This window comes from Cygnus atratus, chromosome 1 (genome assembly GCF_013377495.2).
Source record: "Cygnus atratus isolate AKBS03 ecotype Queensland, Australia chromosome 1, CAtr_DNAZoo_HiC_assembly, whole genome shotgun sequence".
NCBI lineage: Eukaryota > Metazoa > Chordata > Aves > Anseriformes > Anatidae > Cygnus > Cygnus atratus.
Genome location: NC_066362.1, coordinates 71914997 through 71937078, shown reverse-complemented (window position 1 = coordinate 71937078; position 22082 = coordinate 71914997). Strand labels below are relative to the sequence as shown.

General features: G+C 41.2%; 1 protein-coding gene across 2 annotated transcripts; it reads right to left on the bottom strand.

Moving 5' to 3' along the window:
• Positions 1-388: 388 nt before the first annotated feature.
• Positions 389-21570, bottom strand: CDPF1 (cysteine rich DPF motif domain containing 1). Of its 2 annotated transcripts, none has more exons than XM_035550831.2 (5): positions 21368-21570; positions 17865-17962; positions 10900-11023; positions 8543-8654; positions 389-2953 (listed from the first exon to the last, which is right to left on the bottom strand). In XM_035550831.2, exons 3-5 carry the CDS (start codon positions 11010-11012, stop codon positions 2804-2806), a joined length of 375 nt encoding a protein of 124 aa, XP_035406724.1. In that variant the 5' UTR covers positions 11013-11023; positions 17865-17962; positions 21368-21570; the 3' UTR covers positions 389-2803. The 2 variants fall into 2 exon arrangements, with proteins under 2 accessions (XP_035406724.1, XP_035406725.1); XM_035550832.2 differs by having other exon boundaries at positions 17810-17962; positions 21368-21430.
• Positions 21571-22082: the final 512 nt, after the last annotated feature.

Below are 22082 nucleotides of genomic sequence, written 5' to 3'. Positions count from 1 at the left end.
CTCCTTCAGAAAACAGCTGCTTAACTTTATACCAGGGAGTAATCATGCAATTTTAGTAGTGAGCAAGAGCGGATAAATCAAGCTTTGGTGGGCACGGTGCCAAATTTTGGGGGGTTACCATCAAGTATTTAAAAAAAAAATACTATATACATTTGCTATAAAATAAGATGTGGGTATTGCAAGGGTCTTTAAAGATGTTTCAAATATCATTCTGTCTTTAAAGTGTTGATGTTTGCAAATTAACTGTTAGACACTCCTTTAAGTTAGGAACATGTATGTAATATATATGCATTGTTTCCTTCAAGAATCTCGGGATTTACTGAATTGGTAAGAAAAATTACAGTAGAGGGTGAAGAATCACTTTTTTTTTTCTTTTATCAGCTGTGTGTTGGAGCATTGAGGGTCTGGTTTTCAGCAGCAGAAAGTACTCGGGGAACCTGATAAAACCAAGTTGTAAAGGCTCTGCATATCTTGAAAAGAGGGCCTCATAGCTGGTAAGTTTAGACATGATGGCATTTGGTCTGTAAAATCACATACATACTAAAACATTATGATAGAGAGACCATAATGCCCGTGTTCAGTTGGGAATATTAGAATGCAGAATACACAAGTTTTAATAGTTGGGCACAGGTAATAACCCTTTACCGAATTATATGTAGGTCAGCCTTCTTTCCCTAATGCGTGGACCACAGATGACAACTTATCTGACAAATCTGGGCTACTGCACCATTTTGTGGTACTTGCTTGGAAGTAAGTTTTTCTTCACCTAAAAGGTGTGTGTAACCAGGTAACTGTGAAGCAGAGGTATCCTTAACGTAGCATTTTCTGTTGTACTGTACTTAAACAAACTAGGTGTACAGGGCCAAATCAGATTGTGTAGTTTCAGATTTTTGCCCCCTTTAATACGGATTCTACTCCCCCCTCCAGCTGAACTTAAGTACTTAAAGGTAGAGTAATTTCTGAGGGATTTAAATGATTCTTAGATTGTGATTGCAAAGATAATAATTATGAATAAATGAGTTAACTGCACTTTCCTTAAAAGGCACAGAGAAGGTTAAATGGGAGGGAAAACAGCTCAGAGACCAGAGAGCGCCTTCCCAGCACACAGTGGGTACACCTTCCAGGCCCTTGGCATGCCTGCACGCCATACTACCCAAAGGCACATTCTTACTGAGGTGTGAACTGCTCTAGCCAAGCTTTTAAAACCTACTTTCAGGCTGAGAGTTAAAATACAACCTGTTGCAAACATTGTGAAATAAAGGAAATAAACACTTAGATAATGTTTGAGAAAGCCATTTGCCGGTATAAACACATGATATGATTTCACGTAAGTATGTTGGTTTTTGTCAGCTTATGCCTACAATTTTAAGATGGAAAGGCAATATGATTCCATTTATAGCACCTCACTCTTCAGAATTCTGATTTGATCATCGGATATGCCTCTGTTATTTGTACAAAGAGGATACACTACAACTTTTAAAGTGGGGAGGAGGGGTGCCTAACATGAAACTGAAGTTTAATACTATTCATTTTAAATAAGTTTTATATCACTTTCTTTGAAAGTGAATAATACAGAATAATACAGAATAATACAGAAAGGACTCTGAAATACTAAGTTCTAACATGTAACTTTTTTAGGTAATTAATGATGCACATGTTTTTTATGTCTTAAAGCAACCAGAGCTTGAAAAATGTACTAACAGGTCCATCATTGCTACTCTTACTAACTGCAAGAAATTCCAGTCTCCAACAGGGGAAACCAATATCCTGGGCTCAGTAAAAAGAGAATGAAGGATTTTAAGACATTAGAAAGTCTTAAAGAACTTAAAATATCTCATTATGTTGATTGCTTTTTAACAGATACACAGTTTTAAATTTAAATTTTCCTTGTAATTAAGTCAATGTCAACACAGGTAATCATGAAACTAATATTTAAACTAAACAAACTGCTTTTTCCCTAACAATTTTTTAATGCTTTTTTCTTTTCTTCTTTTGACTGAAACTGTTCCTCAGATCCCTACTGTAGCTGTTCAATTGCCCAGTTTAGGAAAGAATTGAACTTAGGAGCTGAACCTTTCTATTTCCAGATTAAGCTAGACGTAGTAAGGGTCCTTAACATCTCCTATTGCTGTGCAGACATGGGCTGGAAGATTGAGTATAAAGTGACTGCAGACTTGCATCACATTTAAAATTTTTTTATTACATTATAAATGCTCTCACCCTCAGAAGTCTTAATGCTGTGATACTACTGAGATTAGGATCCTGAATCTAGGTATTTCTGTGGGTATCTATGACATTTTCTCCCAACAGTTTTATTTTAGACTTAAAAAATAAAGCTTTGAATTCATTTCCTACTGTAATCTTACCAAGCTAGCGTTGTCAGGTTAACACTTGGTATATATTAACTTTCTTGGACATATACCAAATGGATAAATCTCTCTGATTTTTCATAACACTGTAGGAGTGTCAAGAACAATACAAAACAGTAAAATAACAAATGAGAAATTTGGACATAGTTCCTATACTTTAACACTGTTTAGTTTTTTACTACATGCATTTGACATGTGACAACAGGCTTGTCTGCCTTTCTAACTTTTCAACACCTTAAGGCGTTACTGCTGGTGCTGCAACTGCTGCATGATGATGCTTGAAGCCAAGCCAGCTGTAAGGAAATAGGTCACTTTTCTGTAGTAGTGAGCTGATAAAGGTCACTTCTTTAAAAGGAGCAACATGATAGTCTTAAAAAGGAGAGAGCAGAAAGCTAAGCCAAAGAACTGTCTCTCTCTCTCTTGTCCTTCAGTATTTATGTTCTTGTATCCATATTTTTACCAGGGAAGGATTTTTGCTGGGGCTTTCTTTTATCCATATCTTCTTGTATTTCCAAAGGAAAAGACTGTAGGTTTTCATTCACACAGGGGAGACAGAACCTTTTGGAATAGAACAGACTACACTCCTGTTTAAAAAAAAAAAAAAAAAAAAAAAAAAAAAGGTATTGTTAGTGGTACACAAAATGGAACTGCTTAAATTCCAATCTCATTAAACCACGTTTGTATTTAGAATTCTTCTTCTGAATTAAATTATTCTTCTAGGTTAAAGAACAAAGCAATTTTGCTCCTTCCTTTTCAGTAATTCTAACATCTGGTTAGAGCTAACTGTGTGATAAATAAAAAAGTGGACTGTAACAATTGCTAACCAAATGAACTATCACATTGTTCATTTTAAAGAAGTGACCTTCATCAGCTTACTACTGTAGAAAACAGTTACTCATTTCCTTACAACTGGCTTTTCCTTCAGCCACCATCCATGATTCTCCTGGAGTGATCACTAAATTCTGAACAGGATTTAATGGGTTAGCGGGAGCTGCTGTTGCTGATGGATTATCCCTGGAGAGTTAAACAAGAATAAAGACATCAGATGGATCATAACATCTTTCTGGGAGTCAGAGATTCTTCTAAAGCTAAATCTTCATTTAGCTTTTTGAGATTTCTCCTTACTGGGAAGATCTTTTGACTTCCTGCACTGGCATTCGAGACTTAAAGTCTCAGAAAGTTCTTCCTCACCAACTTCCACAAAATGGCCTAACGGCAAACACTGTGACACTGTGATCTGGCATAGTTAACATTCGATTTGGTTAGCAAGTGTTACAGACCCCAAATTTATTTTTCATGCAGTTAGCTCTAACCAGATGCTACAGTTATACAACAGGAAGAAGCAAAATTGCTGGAATATTTTGATCTATTTGCAGTGCAGAGTTTGGACAACTGGAGAAGTTTATTACAGTGTTATTTCTTTGTCCTGCACATGGTTCTGTTGTGCCGATCACTAAATTCCAAATAGGATTTAACGGGTAAGCTTGGGCTGGTGATGCTGATGGATTTATTCGTGGGGTTTTATGCATAAAGACATCAGATGGATCAGGACATCTTTTTGGGAGTAATGGATTCCATGGGTTTTGCCTAAATAGCAAAGTTTTCCTCTTGCCATGGTCATTTGTGTCTGGTCTTTCTCTGGGGGCTTGGCTTGGATCTTTCCGCATTTCTGGTCTCACTTTTGTTTCCCACGCCTCTACCTGCACTTCAGCAGCAGGCAACACGTGATTATAACAAAATCACAATCACCCTGTCTCTGTGTGACTTTCAGTCCTGAGGAACAACTTCTCTTCACCTATTGTCCTGCACTGGCTGCCAGGCTCCTTCATATTCACAGCAGTGTGAGACCTCAGTCTCCAAAAAAGCGCTCTGAATGGTCTGAGGCCGGATTTCAGTCGCCCAGCCTCCACAGCCTACTGTTTTTTGTCTCTTGATATCCTTAATACTTTAAGCTGCCGATTAAAAAGGGAAGATTAGACTTTAAGTTAGTCCTACTATTGTTGTTTGTGTTACAATATGGCATTTGGCTCCCCCTGCCCCCAAGTTAAGTTCATGGCTCCATAGTGATAGACTGCACCACAGGCTACTGCTCAGCAGTGGCAAAGGAGAGGAGAGGCTTTTCCCCCTCTCTGCAGATGGGAAACTGATATGTTAAGACCCAGCCACTCACGGATATACAGGCACTCATCTTGCAGTCTTTTAGCTGAAATGAGTTGCCAACTTATGTTGATTTCCACCTATGGGACTCATGCAAAACTATCACTATGAACCATACACATCTGGATGCTGGGTCCACACCCCTTTAATCCTCCCCTCCTCTCTCGGTAATGGGCTAATTCAGCCTACCTGTTGTTTTAAAGCCCGATTAATTACACTTACTGTGTATACTCAAGCCCTTCTTTGATCATTATCCTGATAGGACTCTGCCCTTAGTTGGATAGCTCTTTAATTCTTTAATGTGTTTTACCTCTTCTGCAACCAAGGCAAGAGGGAGCATTTTCATTACAAACTTAATAGTCCAGTGCAGGCAAAACTGAGCTGCCAAAGCTGACTGCCAGAGTTTATTCCTGCTTTCACAAGGATCGTATCTCAAAGTTATATATATATAGGGGTATTATCTTAACCACACTTGTAAAGGAAACTCTAATGTAAAGGAAAGGTTGTGCCTACCCGTGTCTAGGACTGACCTTACGTGACTGAAAGTTGAGTGGAAAGTAGCTGTAGTGTTACATTTATCATTTAATACCTACAACCATGTCCAGGATCAGTGTTTACTCAGCTTCTGCTGTGGTGAGCAATAAGGGATGAAATTTGCTCCCTTTCTATATTTCTTCTCTAAAAGCCACTTCTTTTAGGTGTTTAAAACCTCTGTTAAGTAAGTTTTGCAAGAAAAAGAAAAAGCTGTTTTAAATGACTAATATGGTCAGGTTGTATCATTTCCTTTCCCCTTTTCTGAAACAGGAAAAGGGCACTTGACCTTTCTAAGGACTTTTACCAGTATTTTTATTATCCTCCTTTTTATATTTTTGGCGTGTTTTAAGACATTACAGATAATCATTAGAATTATTCCACTTGGACCAAATACACTTACCAATACATTATGCTAAAGATTGGTTCAGCAGGGTGATGGGTGCTGCAAGCTGATTGAAGTAAGTGAACTTGGTGAAACTTCAGAGAATATTTGAAGTGAGCTTATGACCATTATGCAGAATAGTTGCTAAGTCTTGAGTTACTTTGACATGGAAACGGTAAGGGAAGACCCTTCAGATAGCACAGAGTGTCTCAAGAAAAGCCTAAAATCTGATCAGCCTCCTTTGATATAAAAGCTAGCAAATTTAATCCCAGCCCTTTGCCAAATCTATGGTCAGAAAAGTCTTACTTTTACCACGTGTTAGCCTACTAATATTTTGAATTAACATAAAAATCACAGCAATCTGTCACTGAAAGCTTTCCATCATACTGGTCCAGCTTCTTTGCAACAGAGGCCCAAGAAAGAACGATTTTCGTTAACTTCAATTCCTATGTTAAAACATTATGGAAACGCTCAGGGTAAGGCTGAGTTGATGTACTTGGGTCGAGCACAAAAAGGAGCTAAAAACAGCCCACAGAGATATTATTCTGACTTTGGCTCTTTCTACTGCCTTGGAAAGTTTTTACTTCCCTGCACTCTAATCTTCCCTACATGAAAGAGGAATAGTATGTGTTTACCTACTTTGGTGTGGGTGTTTAAAGCATTAATTATCATTTATGCAGCTCTCTTTCAATGTTACCTAAGCAGCACTGCTAAATAGATTTTGAAACCATAGTTCTACGCATGAATCACTATCTGGCCTGGCCAGTTTGGTAAGGAATTTATTTTCAATAATTTACAATCAAGGTTTTGCCTTGAGTGATACCATCAGGGGAATCGTGAAGACTCAGGTACAACAAATAAATGACCGACATATTTCTACCATAACCGAAATAGGCAAGAATGCCAAAAATATTAAAAGAGACTTTTACTGGCTCACTGCTAATGTCCTCCATACAGTCATGCCCTAGATTAACTGAAAGTTTTAATAAATCTTTTAAAAGAAAAAGGCCCACCTTCATTCAGAAAAGGCACACTGTGTGGGAAGATACTGAGGCTGAAACTCAGAACTGACAGATTTAATTGTCAGACTTGAAAATATCTGTTAAATCCTTCATAAAGTCAACACCCTTAATTTGGGAATGCAAATAGCGAAATGAGCTCAAGTTTGCCCCAAATGTGCCTGAGATACTAATTCCATGCTGCTAAAAAGGAGGGATAAACCTGACTTGTTACGGCAGGAATCAAGCTCACAAGCCCAAACTATCTGGCTAGCTGTACTTGCCTGTATGTTTGCTCCTCCTCTGGCTGTGTGTGGGAGTGAGGCAGCTACCAGCCAAGACAGGGACATTGTCACTAGGAAGATCTTGCTCACATACCAGCTTTGCCTCCACACAGTGCACACGCACACAACTGCCCTAAGCTTGTTGACTCTGGAAACTTGACCCAGCTATCAAAAACCAGAAAGCACTGGGGCTTCATCTGATTCCCACAGGAATCCTCAGGTAGTTCCAGAAAGAAAAACAAGTCTCAGCTGCAAACTCTAATCTGACCTTTTGGTGATTTTCATTCATTTAAATGACAGAAGTGACTTCAGAAAAGGGAAACAAACCTGATCAGGAGAAAGGTGCTATTGCACGCTCTCCTTAGTGCAGCGGACCAAATCTATCCTTAGTACTACCTCCCTGCAAGTTAGGTTAACACCTAAACTTGTTCAAGAGTGCCAATTTTCTTCAGCTGTGTCTGTCTAACCCTCTAAATTTTGTCAGTGTAATTTGACCCTTTGTTTTTTGCTCAAGAGAATTTCCACTAGCCCGAACACAGAAATTGGCAGGCATTGGCATATGAACTGTCTCAGTTGTCCGTACCATCTCACCTCTTGCTCTGATCAAGTCAGAGGTGTTCTTCATCCTACCTTCATCCAATTATAACTGGCCCCCAGAAACCATAAAAAAAAATTCCACACCTTTACAAAGTGCACATCTGATTTTTTGTTGTTGTTTTGTTTGTTTTAAACTCATGCTGCCAACTACTTTCATCAAGTATCATGTCACTGAAGCTGGTCCCTAGCAACTGCAGCCAGAGAATGGGCTGAAAAGGTTGTATTTGAAAATTGCTAAAGATGACACGTTAGCTGACACCAAGGCACATGTGATTTAAGCACATTGCTCCAGGTTAAGAACAACCACTTTGGTAGAGAAGGCCAGGATCTGGCTGCTATCTGTGCTGACACAGTGGTGTCTGGTTGAACAAACACATGCTGTTGTCCAAGTAAACAATCTGATGACATGTCCTCATGGGTTGAATCACACATGCATCTGACTATTGCACGAGTCCTAAGTCTCTTTCAGCCACAGAACTGGCTTGATGAGGGAAAAGAGTGGAACCTTGAGTTTTCCCAATTCATTCTGCTGCCTCAGAGAAGCACAGTACAGCCTCCAGACACTGATAACTGTGTAATAACTTGTCTTCATTTTTGCTTTGAACTCACAGCAAACAAAGGGACCAGTTTGGCATTGAAGAGAAGTTATTAAGACAACTGTAATTTTACACCACCTTTCTGGACTGCACTCAGATTCCATAGCTTAAGGTTGCCTACCGGCTGCTATTCAAATTCATTCTTCTTCAGAGAGCTATCCTAGCATTGCACAACTAGCCTCCCTGCTCACTTTCTACATCCACGCTTTTGCAAATTGGATGGCAACCCTGTGTTGTGAATGCAAACCTAATAATCCATGGGTGTTTATAACCCCTTTAAGGAAGAAAAATCTACCATTGGTATAGTACGATATACTCTAAGAAGGAACCTAAAGGTCTTGAAGAAATATGTGAACTCCCCTTCATTTTCATGTGCTAATAAAGTAGAAAGAGCATGAACTGTTTTTGTGAAGCTAGACTGTGCCCTTCTGTAAATGGCACACTTAAATTTGCTGATCATTTCTATTTTATACAAAAAGCTTTATTTGGGGGAATCAACAAGAACATACAATTAGGCTGCCTTAAAAATAGTCTCTCTGGGTTTTTGTTGCTTGCTCTTTCTCTGATAGATCACCAGTGCTGGAACAAAAAGTGATTGAAGAAGCTTGTTTTGATTGCTACTTACTGTACCAACGCACACTGATCGGCCACACAAACTGCACAGAGACCCAAGGATGAGGATTTTTTCTTTGTCAGGTGTGAAAGGATCCTTCATGACATAGCAGTCTTCCAAAAGCCTATAAGAGAAGAATGTCATGTTTTTAAAGGTAGATCTCGCAGTATGGGAAGAGTTGAAAGGAGGCAGCTGGGGAGGCTGAAAAGGTGGTAGCCCTCTCTTCTTGATTTGCACGGCCTGGTGTTGCACAAGGCAATGTAGCAGCTATGCAACTCCCTTCCACTTCACAATCAGCACTGTGACTGCCTTCAGTCCTATAATACAGCAATTTATATCTTCCAGAATTAGGGTAACCGGTGATAATCTCAACATTGCCTTATTAGTTTTGCTGTTGGTTTGTTTTTTTTGATGTTTCACCTTCACGTATTCCTTATAGTCCATTTTTATGACAGGCACTCCTTCAAAGGATTCAGTACCATGTCAAGTTATCACCTCAATTGCACATCTTTAAGTAGGATTTCTCTTCTGAAGCTGTCTGCATCTGAGTATAAAATAAAAAGAGCTTTTACTGCTCTTAATTATGTTGGTGCTGTAAAGCTATGGTTCCCACCTCTTGCTAGCAGGACCTACTAGCACAGAACATTACAATGATCTGAAATATTCTTACTTTATGTCAGAGACTGTACTGTTTGCTTCAGGGTAACAAGGGAGCGCATTTATTAATAATTTGGCAACCTGCTTGGGAAAGACTAAGGCATTATTCTTCCTGGGAGCTCCAGGCAAAACACTGCAGAAATCTGTTGGGTGTCTGTCTGCACAGGGCACCCTGCAAGGCTGGCTTATTCTTGCATCAAGCTTGGATTCTGTAGTAATGTGGAGTACAATATATATTTAAAAGGTATTCTGTTAACTCATACTACCTTTTAATTGCCTACATACACACACACATGTATGTACACGTGCATCTGTAAGTGCATTCCTTTCTCCTTTTCCCTCCACTCAAAGAAAAAGTGGCAGGGCTTAAGCCTTCCACTGTTAGGAAGGATCAGGGATCTTTACATGGCAGATCACATTCTCAACAAGTCTTCTAGTGTACAAAGACTGGATTATCTTTACAAAGCTCCCCTTGCAAGATTCAGTCTTAATCTAGTTATCATCAGTGCAGAGTCCAGGCCATTTTACAAGTCTTCAGGTTTGGCATATGTTTCCTGCAGCACTGCAATTAGGCCTCATGAGTGGACCAGAAAATAAGTCAATAAAGATAGAATGCAAAGCTATTTCTTCGATGTACATACAAAAATGTTATGCTTCAGCATTATTCTTTTGCTTTTTGAATCCCAGCAATTCAAATAAAGCCGAGATGCTAAAACTGAGCTTGGATAACTTAAGGTTCATGTTCAGCTTTGATTCACACCATGAAAGGACCTGATCAAAGGGGGTCCATTGCTATTCTGAGTGGAAGAGGGGAAAAACAGTAGCACTATGGGATTTGGAATGATAAAAATACATTTGCTTAAGGATAACACATCTGATCTCAGCCCAGCCAGGTGGTGACCAACAGCTGTTTCCATTTTGTAAGAAAGCGAGCAGTCTTAGTGGGGTGAAACACTGAGTGGGGTGAGTACATGCCTGACTTCCAGTTCCAGTGAGTTCCTGACCATGTTTGCCTGATGGGTTTGTTGACTGGGATGGCCTCAACAGAGCTGCTCACATATTTAAAGCTGTTTTGTTCTGTGGAGAGTTTGATGTCTGCAGACAAAGTAGTAACTGCATTTTTTCTGGTCAACCTATCCCTACTTGGCAGAGATGAAAAAGGCTTGAATCTCCTAAAATGTAGCTATATACTAAATTGCCACTCTTTAATGTCATACAATCCGACAAAGAATTGTCTAATTCATGCAAGAAAGCGTTGCTGTTCAAAACTCCACATGCCAAACAGCTCTTAAAAACTGTATTTACCATACATATTTAATTCATACAGTGTTTATGTTTTGCCCAGATGACATGGCCACGAGGAAAGGGCGATTTCCAGAAATGCTGTGCTGACACAGTCAACATTATTCTAGTAAGTAAATTATGGCACAGGTAAATCGTAGGGTGGCCAGCAGGGTTAGGAAATACATTAAATACAAATCTTTGCATGGCGCTGAAGCAGGATCATAAAGTTGGTATTTGTCCTTGCTGTCAATGCTGTAAATTTTATTTTTTTTTTCCTTTGGAAAAAAAGAGGTCACTAAGTACTAAACCTCCTATTCAGGGTCAGTATGGCATATTACTGGGTTCACACATTGCACATCATTCCGCAGCACACGGCTTCTGATGCCCATAGCATAAATGAAGTCTGTAATGTGAAAGACTGTACTTACTCGATAGAGCGTGTGTTTGGTGGTTTCTGTCCATAGTACGTGTATGGAACTGTTAAGCCACATAGCTGACATTTGAACTCTCCTGTAGGCTGAGGTTCTTTGGGAGAATCCATCTTTAAGTCACCTACGAGAAAAGCAAAAATCTTACAGCTCCAAAATGCAGTACATGCCTGCAACTAAACAGAAAATTGACTATTTTAAACCCTTGTTAATACATCTTTTCTCCCAAACTAAGTTGGTTTCCTATGTCCCAGTTAAATTTCTAAATTTCTCAGATAGGCTTAGAAATTACAGAGTAGGAGTCTAAATATAAAAGTTCACCTATTCACTTAGAACTTCAATCTGGTGAAGGGCCTGGAACACAAGTCCTGTGAGGAGCAGCTGAGGGAAGTGGGGTTGTTCAGTCTGGAGAAGAGGAGGCTCAGGGGAGACCTCATTGCTGTCTACAACTACCTGAAAAGAAGGTGTGGGGAACTGGGGGTCAGTCTCTTCTCACAGGTAACTAGTGATAGGACTAGAGGGCATGGCCTCAAGGCCAGGGGAGGCCTTGTGCCAGGGGAGGTTTAGGTTGAAAATTAGGAGACATTTCTTCTCAGAAAGAGCAGTCAGGCACTGGGACGGGTTGCCCAGGGAGGTGGTGGAGTCACCGTCCCTGGGGGTGTTCAAGGAAAGGTTGGACCTGGTGCTTAGGGACATGGTTCAGTGGGTGACATTGGTGGTAGGGTGGTGATTGAACCAGATGATATTGGAGGTCTTTTTCAACCCTACTGATTCTCTGTGTAATCCCCCTGTATCTAGGTAGAATACTGGCCCATTCAAACCACACAGGACAGTGGAGAAGGTACTCTCAAAAATGTTTGGGTCCTATACCTTTTATGAAAATAGGCAGAAGAAGGAGACTCTGCTTTACCTTCATTGAAGATACCCGTATATTTCTATAAATGAGAGATTGAAATGAGATGACTGAAAGATTTCGGTCACCCACTACAAAGGTGTATTTATCAATACGAGGCAGAAAACATCAGAAGCTGTGCTTCATCAGCTTTGGTGTTTATGATACTACTTGTTTAAAATCTTGGCCATGGATTTCCATTTGGGAGCTTAGCCTTCACTGATTCCACTATCTGAGAGTCACACTGTGCAGTTTTCAAAAAGTGTGGTGTGGCACGTATTCTTTTAGGACTGACTTTTTTGTGTATGCATGATCAGATCAAACACAGCTAACCACGTCCGTGACCAAAACTTGCACCTATCCATGAATGAAATGTGTTCACTTGCTTGCAAATCAGGTATCTTTGCTCACCTGCACCATTATCTTGCATGGACACTTTCACCCTGCAGCTAGTAAGAAAAGTCAAGTTTTAGCTAATGCCCTCATGCCTTGCACAGCATGCAGCTTTCAGCTATAAACCTCTCAGCTTTTTTTAAGTGAATCAGCACCGGCATCAAGCTGTTCAAAAGGCGGATGCTAGGAAGTCAGATTTGGACAGTATCTGAGCAGTTACACTGTCCATGCTCACAGCTGAGCTGACATCCAGCTCCCTGCTGCCTAAGGACAGAAGGTCATTCCCCCTCTTCTTAGCTTTCCATACATACCCTTCCCCTGCAGAGCTGATTCAGTTCACTAAGGCTGTGTCTCTATTTATATTTCAGCTTAGGTCAGGGGTGTTCTTTGGGAACTAATTGCCTGACTGCCCCCACTTGGTCTGCATCACAGAGCAGTCTTAAAGCACACAAACCGGACAGTTTCAGACAGAGCTCACATGAAATATGTGCTCCAAAAGCACACCTAACACACCCTGACCTGAACACCCTGACCTGAACACCCAACTAATGGGCATTCACTCTACAGGACAGGACTTGAAATACCCTGAAACATACAGAGTGGGCAGCTGATACCTGGCATCAAATACTTCAGTCTATGGTTTCACTTACTGTAACACACCAGTTACTAATGTAGTCAAAAATAAGAGAGCTACCTTTTTTTTTCCCTCAATGCCTTTTTTTTTTTTTTCCTGCTGTGGGATAAATTGGCTTGCAGAGGAATCCAACAACTGCTAGCAGTAGTAGAAGATAAGAAGCACAACTACACTGCCAGAAGGGGAGGGCTGAGATGAGGGACCTGTATTTCCCCCTTTCAATGACAGTAAGCTGCTATTTCTGCTCACCCTATGTGGTGAAACTAAATCCTTAGAGACATATGCTGCTAAGGTGAATTGGGGGCAAGGTGAAGTAGAGCTGTGACTACTTGTCATGTAATATTCCAGAAGAACAGGGAGCCCCAAGATCCTCAGAGGTTACAGAGGCTTCATAACAGACACTTAGTTCATAAAGTCCTACCCAGTTAAATCCTGAAACTTAACTTTGTGAATAATCTCCCTTACCTTGTCATTCCTTTACCACCAGCCTTTCCACTGCCATTCCTGGCATTTCTGTGATACAGGGAGTTCTTCAAATGTAACACAAATGGGGCTGGGTACTAGGTTCATAAATAAACACAACTCTTGAATACCTAAGGCAACTACATTTTTTGCAAAGTGATGTAAACCTTGGATATTATGTATTTTACCTACCTCATAGGGATGTGGAGAAAATTTAACTAAGTGCTTTCAGATTTTTCAGTTAGATATAAAGTGTGTACATAATAACATATTTCTCCCTGTATATTAAAACTGGGATTCTTCAAACTATACAAATTCAAATAAGAAGCCTGCTTTTTGACCCTTACATTTTAGGTTTAAAACATAAGCCCCACAAACATACCTAAAGTTACCTTTTTTGTTGGCAGTCAGTAGCAATACCAAGACATAGACCTATCTGAATGAAATTCAGTCTAGCACACTATGCAATTTTTGGACTTTTTTTTTTTTTTAAAGAGGAAATAATTAACCCTATAGAGGTAGAATATGGAAAGTTTTTTGAATTAAATAGAGAACACCATCACAGTGATCATTTTGTTAAAATAAAGCAAAACGCTAAGAAAAACAAAAACAAAAAAGGATATTTATGGCAGTTGGTATCACAGACTTTGGAATGAATGTGTCCTTATTCCAAGTCAAAAGAACAGCCCTGGCTTCAGAGCTGAAGTGTGTTGGATATAGAAACACCTGCTCTCTTATAGACCACTGGAATGTAGAAGAGAATCTATTCAGTGACTACCACTGGGAAGGAATGATATCTATGTACAAACAGATTTTTGGCTATGCCAATTGAAAAGCATATGATCCTGCCTGCAAGGCACAGATGAATTTATGACGCTTTCCATTTTACTTCAAGCTTGTAAGTCACTAGTAACAGCTGTACCAAGTTTTATTTCATTGGGAACGGCATTTGTCCTGAGAGCTTGTCTACACAGCAGCACTTAGGAAAGTTAAGCTCACTAACTCAAGGTGTGAAATTAACACACAAAGATTTCAGGGTGAATGCTCCCACTTGGAAGAAAAGTTTGCTATATAACAAAGTAAAGCCATTCTCCTTCTGAAGAAAGAATTTTAATGACATGTAATAAACTTTTAGTTTATGCATGTGCTTCACAGCTTCAGTCTAAACCAGCAAGCAGAAAAATCCTACTCACAAAAAACTTCTGGTACTTCCAAAAAGCTCATCTGCAATTAAAGAACCGTATTTTTATGTCAGACAACAAATGCACAAAAGCAATTCTGGGATAAAACCACAGTCAAGATAGACAGACACTGACAGACAACAAGTATATACCAATTATAGGATGAAGGATCTCTTGAAGAGGTAAAAGTCAAGGACGCTAATCCTGTTATAATCATGACAGGTAAATTTGTGACCTCAAGTGACTCGAATCTTCGCTAGTAATGGCACCAAATGTTTCTGTTTTCTTTGGGAATTTTTGAAGAAGCATGTTGTCCCAGTAACGTGTCACATGTCTAGCTGTTTGGGATGTACCGAAAAAATCTTCAAGAACAGCTTGTTTAGAACCAAATTCTGCCAAGGGTTTGACATTTTGGCTGTAAGCCACAAGGTACTTAAACACATACTTACTTGAAGCACATGCACAGCTCTTCTGAAAAGAACAACAGCTACCCACACACGCTTGATTACGAAGCAAACACTGAACTAGCATGCTCGGCAGAAACCTGCGAAGTCAAGCCCAGGATGCTGCAGGACGCATGAGGTTGGCCAACGTGTCATGGCAAAAGGTAAAGCACACAGATTTGAATGCCATACTGAGGAAATAGTTACAGTAAAAGAAAGGTGCAGGTTAGACAGCAGTGCTGTAACAGTGTTTCTCCATGCTGTGACTGATATATGATATCCTATGGATGGAGGAAATGGCTCCCAGTCCGGTTCTCTAGGGACTCCTAAAAACTTCAGGGCAGTTCTGCTTTGAGCATTCTGCTAACAGGCCTGGAAGGCATGCCAGAAGTAATAAATCACCACCAAATTGTCAGGGTCAGTGGCAAAGTAGCAGCACAGATAAGTAATCTGATTTTCTTTGCTTGAAACCTCGTTAGCACAAGTCTTTACAATGCAAAGGTTAAAGCCTCCCTTAATACTCCACAGGAGACTTGTGTATTTCTGAATCACCAATAAACTAGAGTAATTATGCAAGAAACAAACTGCTTACAAACACAGACTTTGGTCGGAAGGGATGTCAAATAAAACCAACACTGACACACCTTTAATCCTCTCCAATTAAACCCGTTTCTTCTTCCTGCCAAGATTTTCCTGCCATATCCAGTGTTGATGATGGTGACCTATTAAAATATTCACAGCTTGACCCTCAATGGGAAGGAGTGCTCTCTGCTGGAAGGCCACTGAATTCATAGCCTGGTTGATGCCAAGTTATTCTGAAGCATTTGGCATGATATAAATTTAAATACACTTCAGCACCAAGAATACACTCACCTCCTTCAGAAAAATCATCTATTGCCCAATTGCCCAGCTAACAGATGAAGCAGCAGAACCTTCTTACTGCTAGTTAATCCCCGCGTGAACAGCTCTCTCCCTCTAGTTCTTTCGTGTTATTGCCCTGAAGGCATGTTTAGGTCACCTGTTGGCTGCCTCCCTGCTCTTCCTGAGTTGACTTACCTTGGGCTCAGGGTAAGGAATTAGCCCAGGAATGCAATTTCACCAAGCACGGCCATTTGGAACTTCTACTCTTATTACCTCTCCCAAAGATCACTTGACTGAATTAAGCCTTGACTTGTTGCAGCAACTTCTCCCTTCAGGCCAGAAGGTTGGTGTTGGTACTGCTATGCTCCCTCTGCTCTGAAGGAACTGATGTCACAGAAGGACACAGGCTTCCCTCTAGCAGGCCCCAAGCCCTGCTGTTTAATGACAGTTAGCCTGGGCTCCCTGTGGCAGCAGGATAAACAGCCCTGCCAGGGGCTACATTATAGGGCTCGCCCTGGAGGTGGCCAGAGATATGAAAGCATGTTTTCTGAACACTTGGAGAGAAGTGCTTGAACAGGGAAGTGTGTCAGAGGAAAGAAAGGAATAATATAGACAAGCAAATCAAAAATATTCCTAATGTAAAAAGGTTTTAGGAACATAAGATTAATCTCAAAAAGGCACCTATTGATAAAATGCATGATTTAACAAAGCTGAGAAACCATCACTTAAACAAAAAAAAAGAAACACAACACAACTGGCCCAACTACTCCTTACTGGAACATAGCAGCCAGCCAGCTCTGAATTAGACCGCATTTAATAAAGAATTTCAAATTAGGTGAGAATTTAACAGCTTCACTCAGGAATGCTGCAACAGGGCACCAATTATCGGGTATGTACCACTGTCCTCTAGTGGACACATCGGAGCTGTACAGCCCTGCTGCTTGGCTGTACTGCTGCTAGTAGCTGCTGGGGATTCCTTTTTCAGCAAACCAGCTGTTACGAGTGACTCAGATGTAAAAGCCCCACTAAGTGGATTGTGCAGTGAGAGTGAATTAGAATAAAATAAAGGCAAGTTGCCCAAGCACGCATGGTAGAAGCCATCTCTCCATGTCTGTCTGCAGAAGCACAGAGAGTGGTGGACCTCTGTTGTGTGGCAGAACAACCTTGAAGAGGGAGAACTGCAGGGTCATTAGTTCTTCCTTTCCTTCCCCTCCTTGGGCCCTGAAATTATCTATGGTCTCTTCTGTTCTTTTGCTCAATTCCCCTCACTACTCTTTCTTCTACTCTCCCAACTGGCTTTCCTAAGCAGAGTGCAAATCTTATCACACATCATTATCATCCATGCTAACCATTCTATACGTAAAATGGCCTAGAAATTAATTAAAGGAAGGACAAGGAAATTTGTTTCTCTTCTCACAGCAGTTACAGGGACTTAGTGGAGACGAGGTAACATAGGACACCCAAACAATGAGGTGAACACAATTAATATAACACCACTTCTGGATCACAGCTATTCCTTGCCAAAAGAGGGAAAACAGACCTGAGGTCTGATTTCATTAAATCTCCCTTCTGGTGTAACCAGAATAAGTAAGCATGCTACAGCCATAGGCTACCCAGTCCTGAACTGATTTTGTCCTCCCTCCAAACTGCTGCTCCCTATTATAGCTTTGTTAGATTAATATCCATAGCGGGGAAGAAGAAGAAGGTAGTAAGGCTCTACTAATATATGTGATGATGCTTCCCTTTAAGTTGTCCTTTAAGAAAAGTTACAGTGGGCCACACATGTACCAGTGAAAGTATCAGCGTGGTTAAGCATAATCTAAACTTAGTGCAACACTTTCCTACATAGCCTAAAATAGGAGCACTAAGATTTGGTGGAAATGCAGGAGAAGGGAACTGTATTGGGAAATAAGACACTGCAACTTGACATAATCCTGAAAGAATTAAATATAGCTTCAGTGATTTATCTCTCTGCAGAAAGCCAAGTTGGTACTGGAAGAAAATATCCCCTACTACATGGGGTTGCATGCTGCAGTGTCCTTACTGTGACAGCCAGCGCCAGCTTTCCTGTGACCAGCAAAATGTTCACATTAACATACCACGGGAAGAGAATTCTTTCCAGTAAAATGTAGCTGATGCTCTCTGTTTGTTAGGACTGACGATAAGGTGAGGACTTCGTGACGGAGAAAAGCAAAACCTTTAAAAAGAAAACACAGAACCGTTGGGGTGGGGTGGTACGGGGTACATACTGCCTGCTTCAAGAAAGTTTGAGAATACAGAATGAAGTCCTGACCCCACTATATGCACAACACTCTCATGCACGTAGCCCCCCCCCCACCTTCTTGTAAGCACATCCTCTTCCCCTGAGAGGTGCATTCCTCAAGTTTTGTTGTCCCAGCTGTTGTGAACAGCAAGCATTAGAAAAAACAACAAAGTGAGAGATGTCCCCTATGAAGCCCACTCCCACTTAACCCTTAGAAAGTTTTCTTTTCCAGGGTACTTGGTGGGAGCTCTAAAACTTCCTTTTTTTTCCAATTACAGTGCAAATCAGAGCTTCAGAAATGAGCTGGCAGCTTCAAGCCTTCCTCACTTATGCATGTAGTAAATTCTTTTCCTGACATGTAGCGATATGAAATAACATGAAATCAGCCAGGCACTACCACCATGAATTTTTACCATGTTTTCCAGTTAGTCCCTTTGCTCTTCTCTGAAAGACTTTGCTTCCAACCATTACTTGGATTACTTTGCCTAAAAACACGTACAGAAGCTAAGGCTGAACTTGTTTCTTTCAATACCTGATACTCTCACTAAATAAACATCAAGGCTCACTTCCATGATTTTCTGTAGACACAGAGAAATGATACTTGTTATCAGACAGTGGGAGACATCTTTTACCATAGACAGATAGTCTGGTTTTTTTTTGTGTGTGTGTGTTCTGTATTTTGCACAGCTTGTCAGCCAAGCATGCGCGCTTATGCTCTTCCCCTCCAGAAGTTCTTTTGGACAAATTTCCTGCTCTGTTCATCACAGGTGAAACAGGAAGGAGGCAGGTTTTTCACACTGACAAATCTCACGGTGGATGAAGGTGCACGGATCTTAGAATTCACCACAACAGAATGGTCTGCTCCTACTGGGTCATATGCGAGGAGAACAGATGTGCAAAATCAGGGTAGTTGTGTCTTGCTGCCCTAGAGGCTCAAAAATCCAATGACAATTGGCAGCAACCTCAATGAGCCATAAATATTTAAGCAGCTTTTCTTTGCCTTCAGATCTCTTTGTTCAACAAGTGTAAATGGGGCTTAAGACCTCACTGAGGTCCAGGAGAAGAGTTTGAACTGCAGAGTAGAGCTAGTTAAGTAGCAAAGTTGATGGTGTCTTGATAGAAATTTTATAGGCCATATGTTTACGTCAAGAGTTTGTAAAAGTATCAGATACAGCTACAGATAGCACTTAAGCATGCTGTGAAGTTTATGTTACAGATTTAAACGCACATTTCCTTTTTGCACATATGCATACACCTGTGTTTAATTAGTAACAACTAAGCAATAGAAAAATTATGACAAAAGTAACAGGAGGGGAAAGAAGGCTTAGCAGGGAATTATTAGGTAGTTAGAAGATGACCTTATTCAAGGCAGCATGTTTCATGGTTCAGCTGGCCAATAAAAAGGAAAAAACAGAAAGAGCAGGTAAAAAGGGTTCTTTTCAACAGGCATCGAGGAAAGGAACATTACAAAACAATCACTGCCCCACTCATGATTTATACTGGTTGAGGGGGTTAAAAAAAAAAAAAGTTTCAGCCTTTTTTGGTTCATTTATTTCAGCTTTTTTGGTTCATTGATTTTTGTGCCAGCAAACACTCTCCTTTAGCAAAAAGGCCAGTGCAAAGGTAATGTACAGACTATTTCTGTTTAGTGCCTCAACAAGTCTGCGGAGCAAGTCTCCATTCCAAGTCAGGTTGATAACTGAAATCTTTTCCTACTATTGCCATCAAATAAAAACCTTCTTCAGTCAGAACACCTCCAAGCAACCCCAGGTTGCTCTATCTGTGCAGAGTAGAAGTTTCAGGGGATTCTCCAGTGTTCTTGATGATGCAACTCTGCCTTATTTGTAGAGATGTACATCCTTACCGTATTTGAGATGAGATATAAAGTAATCCTTCTGTTATAACAGCTACTTTGCCCAGCAAATTTCTCCCTTTACCTCAGAAATTAATGCATGAGGAAAACAATGTATTTGACATTCCATCTTGGAGCATGAAGGACTTAAGTTCTGTTTACATATATTTAATTTCTTGTCACTTTAATTATAAGGACATAGCTAAAGTATTGTAACACCTTCATGTAGCATTAGTTATGGTCACAAAATTGCGTTCGTATCAGTACACCTTGCAAACTAGACCAGTCAAGGGAAATTAATCAACATATGGTATCTTCGCATTTGCATACGTCTACCAGTCCCTCCAAGGTGTTATATTGGTAAAATCAGAGCAGGGAAAAGTACTAATGGAAAAATCTTAACTAATGCACAAATATGTGAGTACTGAGGATTGGTCTCTTCTCCCAAGCACCATGTTATAAAACAAGAGGAAATGGCCTCAAGTTGCGCCAAGGGAGGTTTAGGTTGGATATTAGGAAAAATTTCTTCACTGAAAGGGTTGTGAAGCATTAGAACAGGCTGCCATGGAAGCAGTTGAGTCACCATCCCTGGAGGTCTTCAAAAAATGCACACGTAGTGCTTTGGGACGTGGTTTAGTGGTGGGCTTGGCAATGCTAGATTAAAGGTTGGACTAGATAATCTTAGAGGTCTTTTCAAAACCTAAATGATTACATGAGTCACACTCAGTATGTTTTCTAGGAGTCACACTGGTATAACAAACTACTAGGACACAAATCCGATTTTTTGATTCACAGATGCCTACAGATGGAAGACAGCTTAAGAGACTATTCAGTCCATCACACTAAAGACACAACTGGCTTTATTTTGATGTCACTTTGCAGTGTTCATAGACTCTCCTTCCAGCCCAGGTGCCTTAGAGACATGATTAATCTCTCTTCTTAATAGACGACCCTTAGCACCTTTGAGATATGGAGGTATTCTCTGGGGTTCTCTGAGCAGATTCAGAAACTGTGCTACCACCTCTCGTACACATTGCAAACTTCTCATTTCCTCCTCATTTTTAAAAGGGAGTTGAGTACCTGAGGGGCAATTTGTACTCTGAATGAGGCACTCTGGCCTCCCTGTTTCTGTAGTTCTACGGCCCTCTCAGTCCAAAGTTGGGATCCCAAAACCAACTAGGTCAGGTGCAAGCAAGCTTGTACCAGAAACGCTAAAGTTTCACAGGGCACAGGCTTTCCCCCAAGCCCTTAACGCCCATTCCTGTGCACACCCCAAAGCAGCACTGCGTACTGCCTTCAGACAGCCTACAACTCCCTGGAACCTCTCCGCAGCCCTTTCCAGGGCTGCACCCCACAGCTCCACCCTCAGCTCAAAGCTCCTCGCAAAACCACAAAGCGCTCCGTGGCTGTTGGGCTGCAGCACAGAGGCCGCGGGTTTCATACAACCAATGAACCCCCGGGGCCGGGGCCGGGCCGCGCTGTCCCACCTGTCTCGGCCGACGGACGGGATGGGCCGGGCCCGGCCCGGCCGGGAGGGGAGGGGAGGGGAGGGGAGGGGAGGGCGGACACACGCCCCTGATCCAATGGCTCCGCCCCGCCAGGCGCCCCCGCGCCCCGCTGCCGCGGCCAGCAACGGCAACAGCGCGCACACGGACACCGCTCCGCCGCTTCCGCCGCCGGCTTCCGGCTCCCCGCCAGGCTAGATCCCGCCCCCTCCTTAAAGGGCCAGCGCCTCTTCACCCTCTGAGCAGAAACAATGCATAGACGACAGTTTAATTGCGGTTAATAATAAGCTGTCATTTATTATATGATGCCTAACTCATACATAATGCCTGTCAAGCCAGCTGGAAGTACCATTCTCCCTGCAAGCGGCGCTCACAGCCGAAAATTTCACGACCGAAGATGATCACAGTGCCTGGCAGCGCGCACCGCCCCGCCGGGGGAGCCCAGACTGTCTTTGCCTAACTAATAAATCGTTGCCACCCATCTGTGCCTGGTGTGAATGCTGGGGAGAGGCCGGCGTACAAGGGGATACGGCTTCTACGGAGCAGCCTGAGCTTAAGCCAGCCTCAGGTCTCTTAACTGCTTTCCTGGTTGACATGTAACACTGGATCTCGTTAAATTCGCTTCTCAGGCTAGTTGAGCAGCCAGGAAATATATATATATATATATATAAAAAAATATACAAGTCTATATAATATA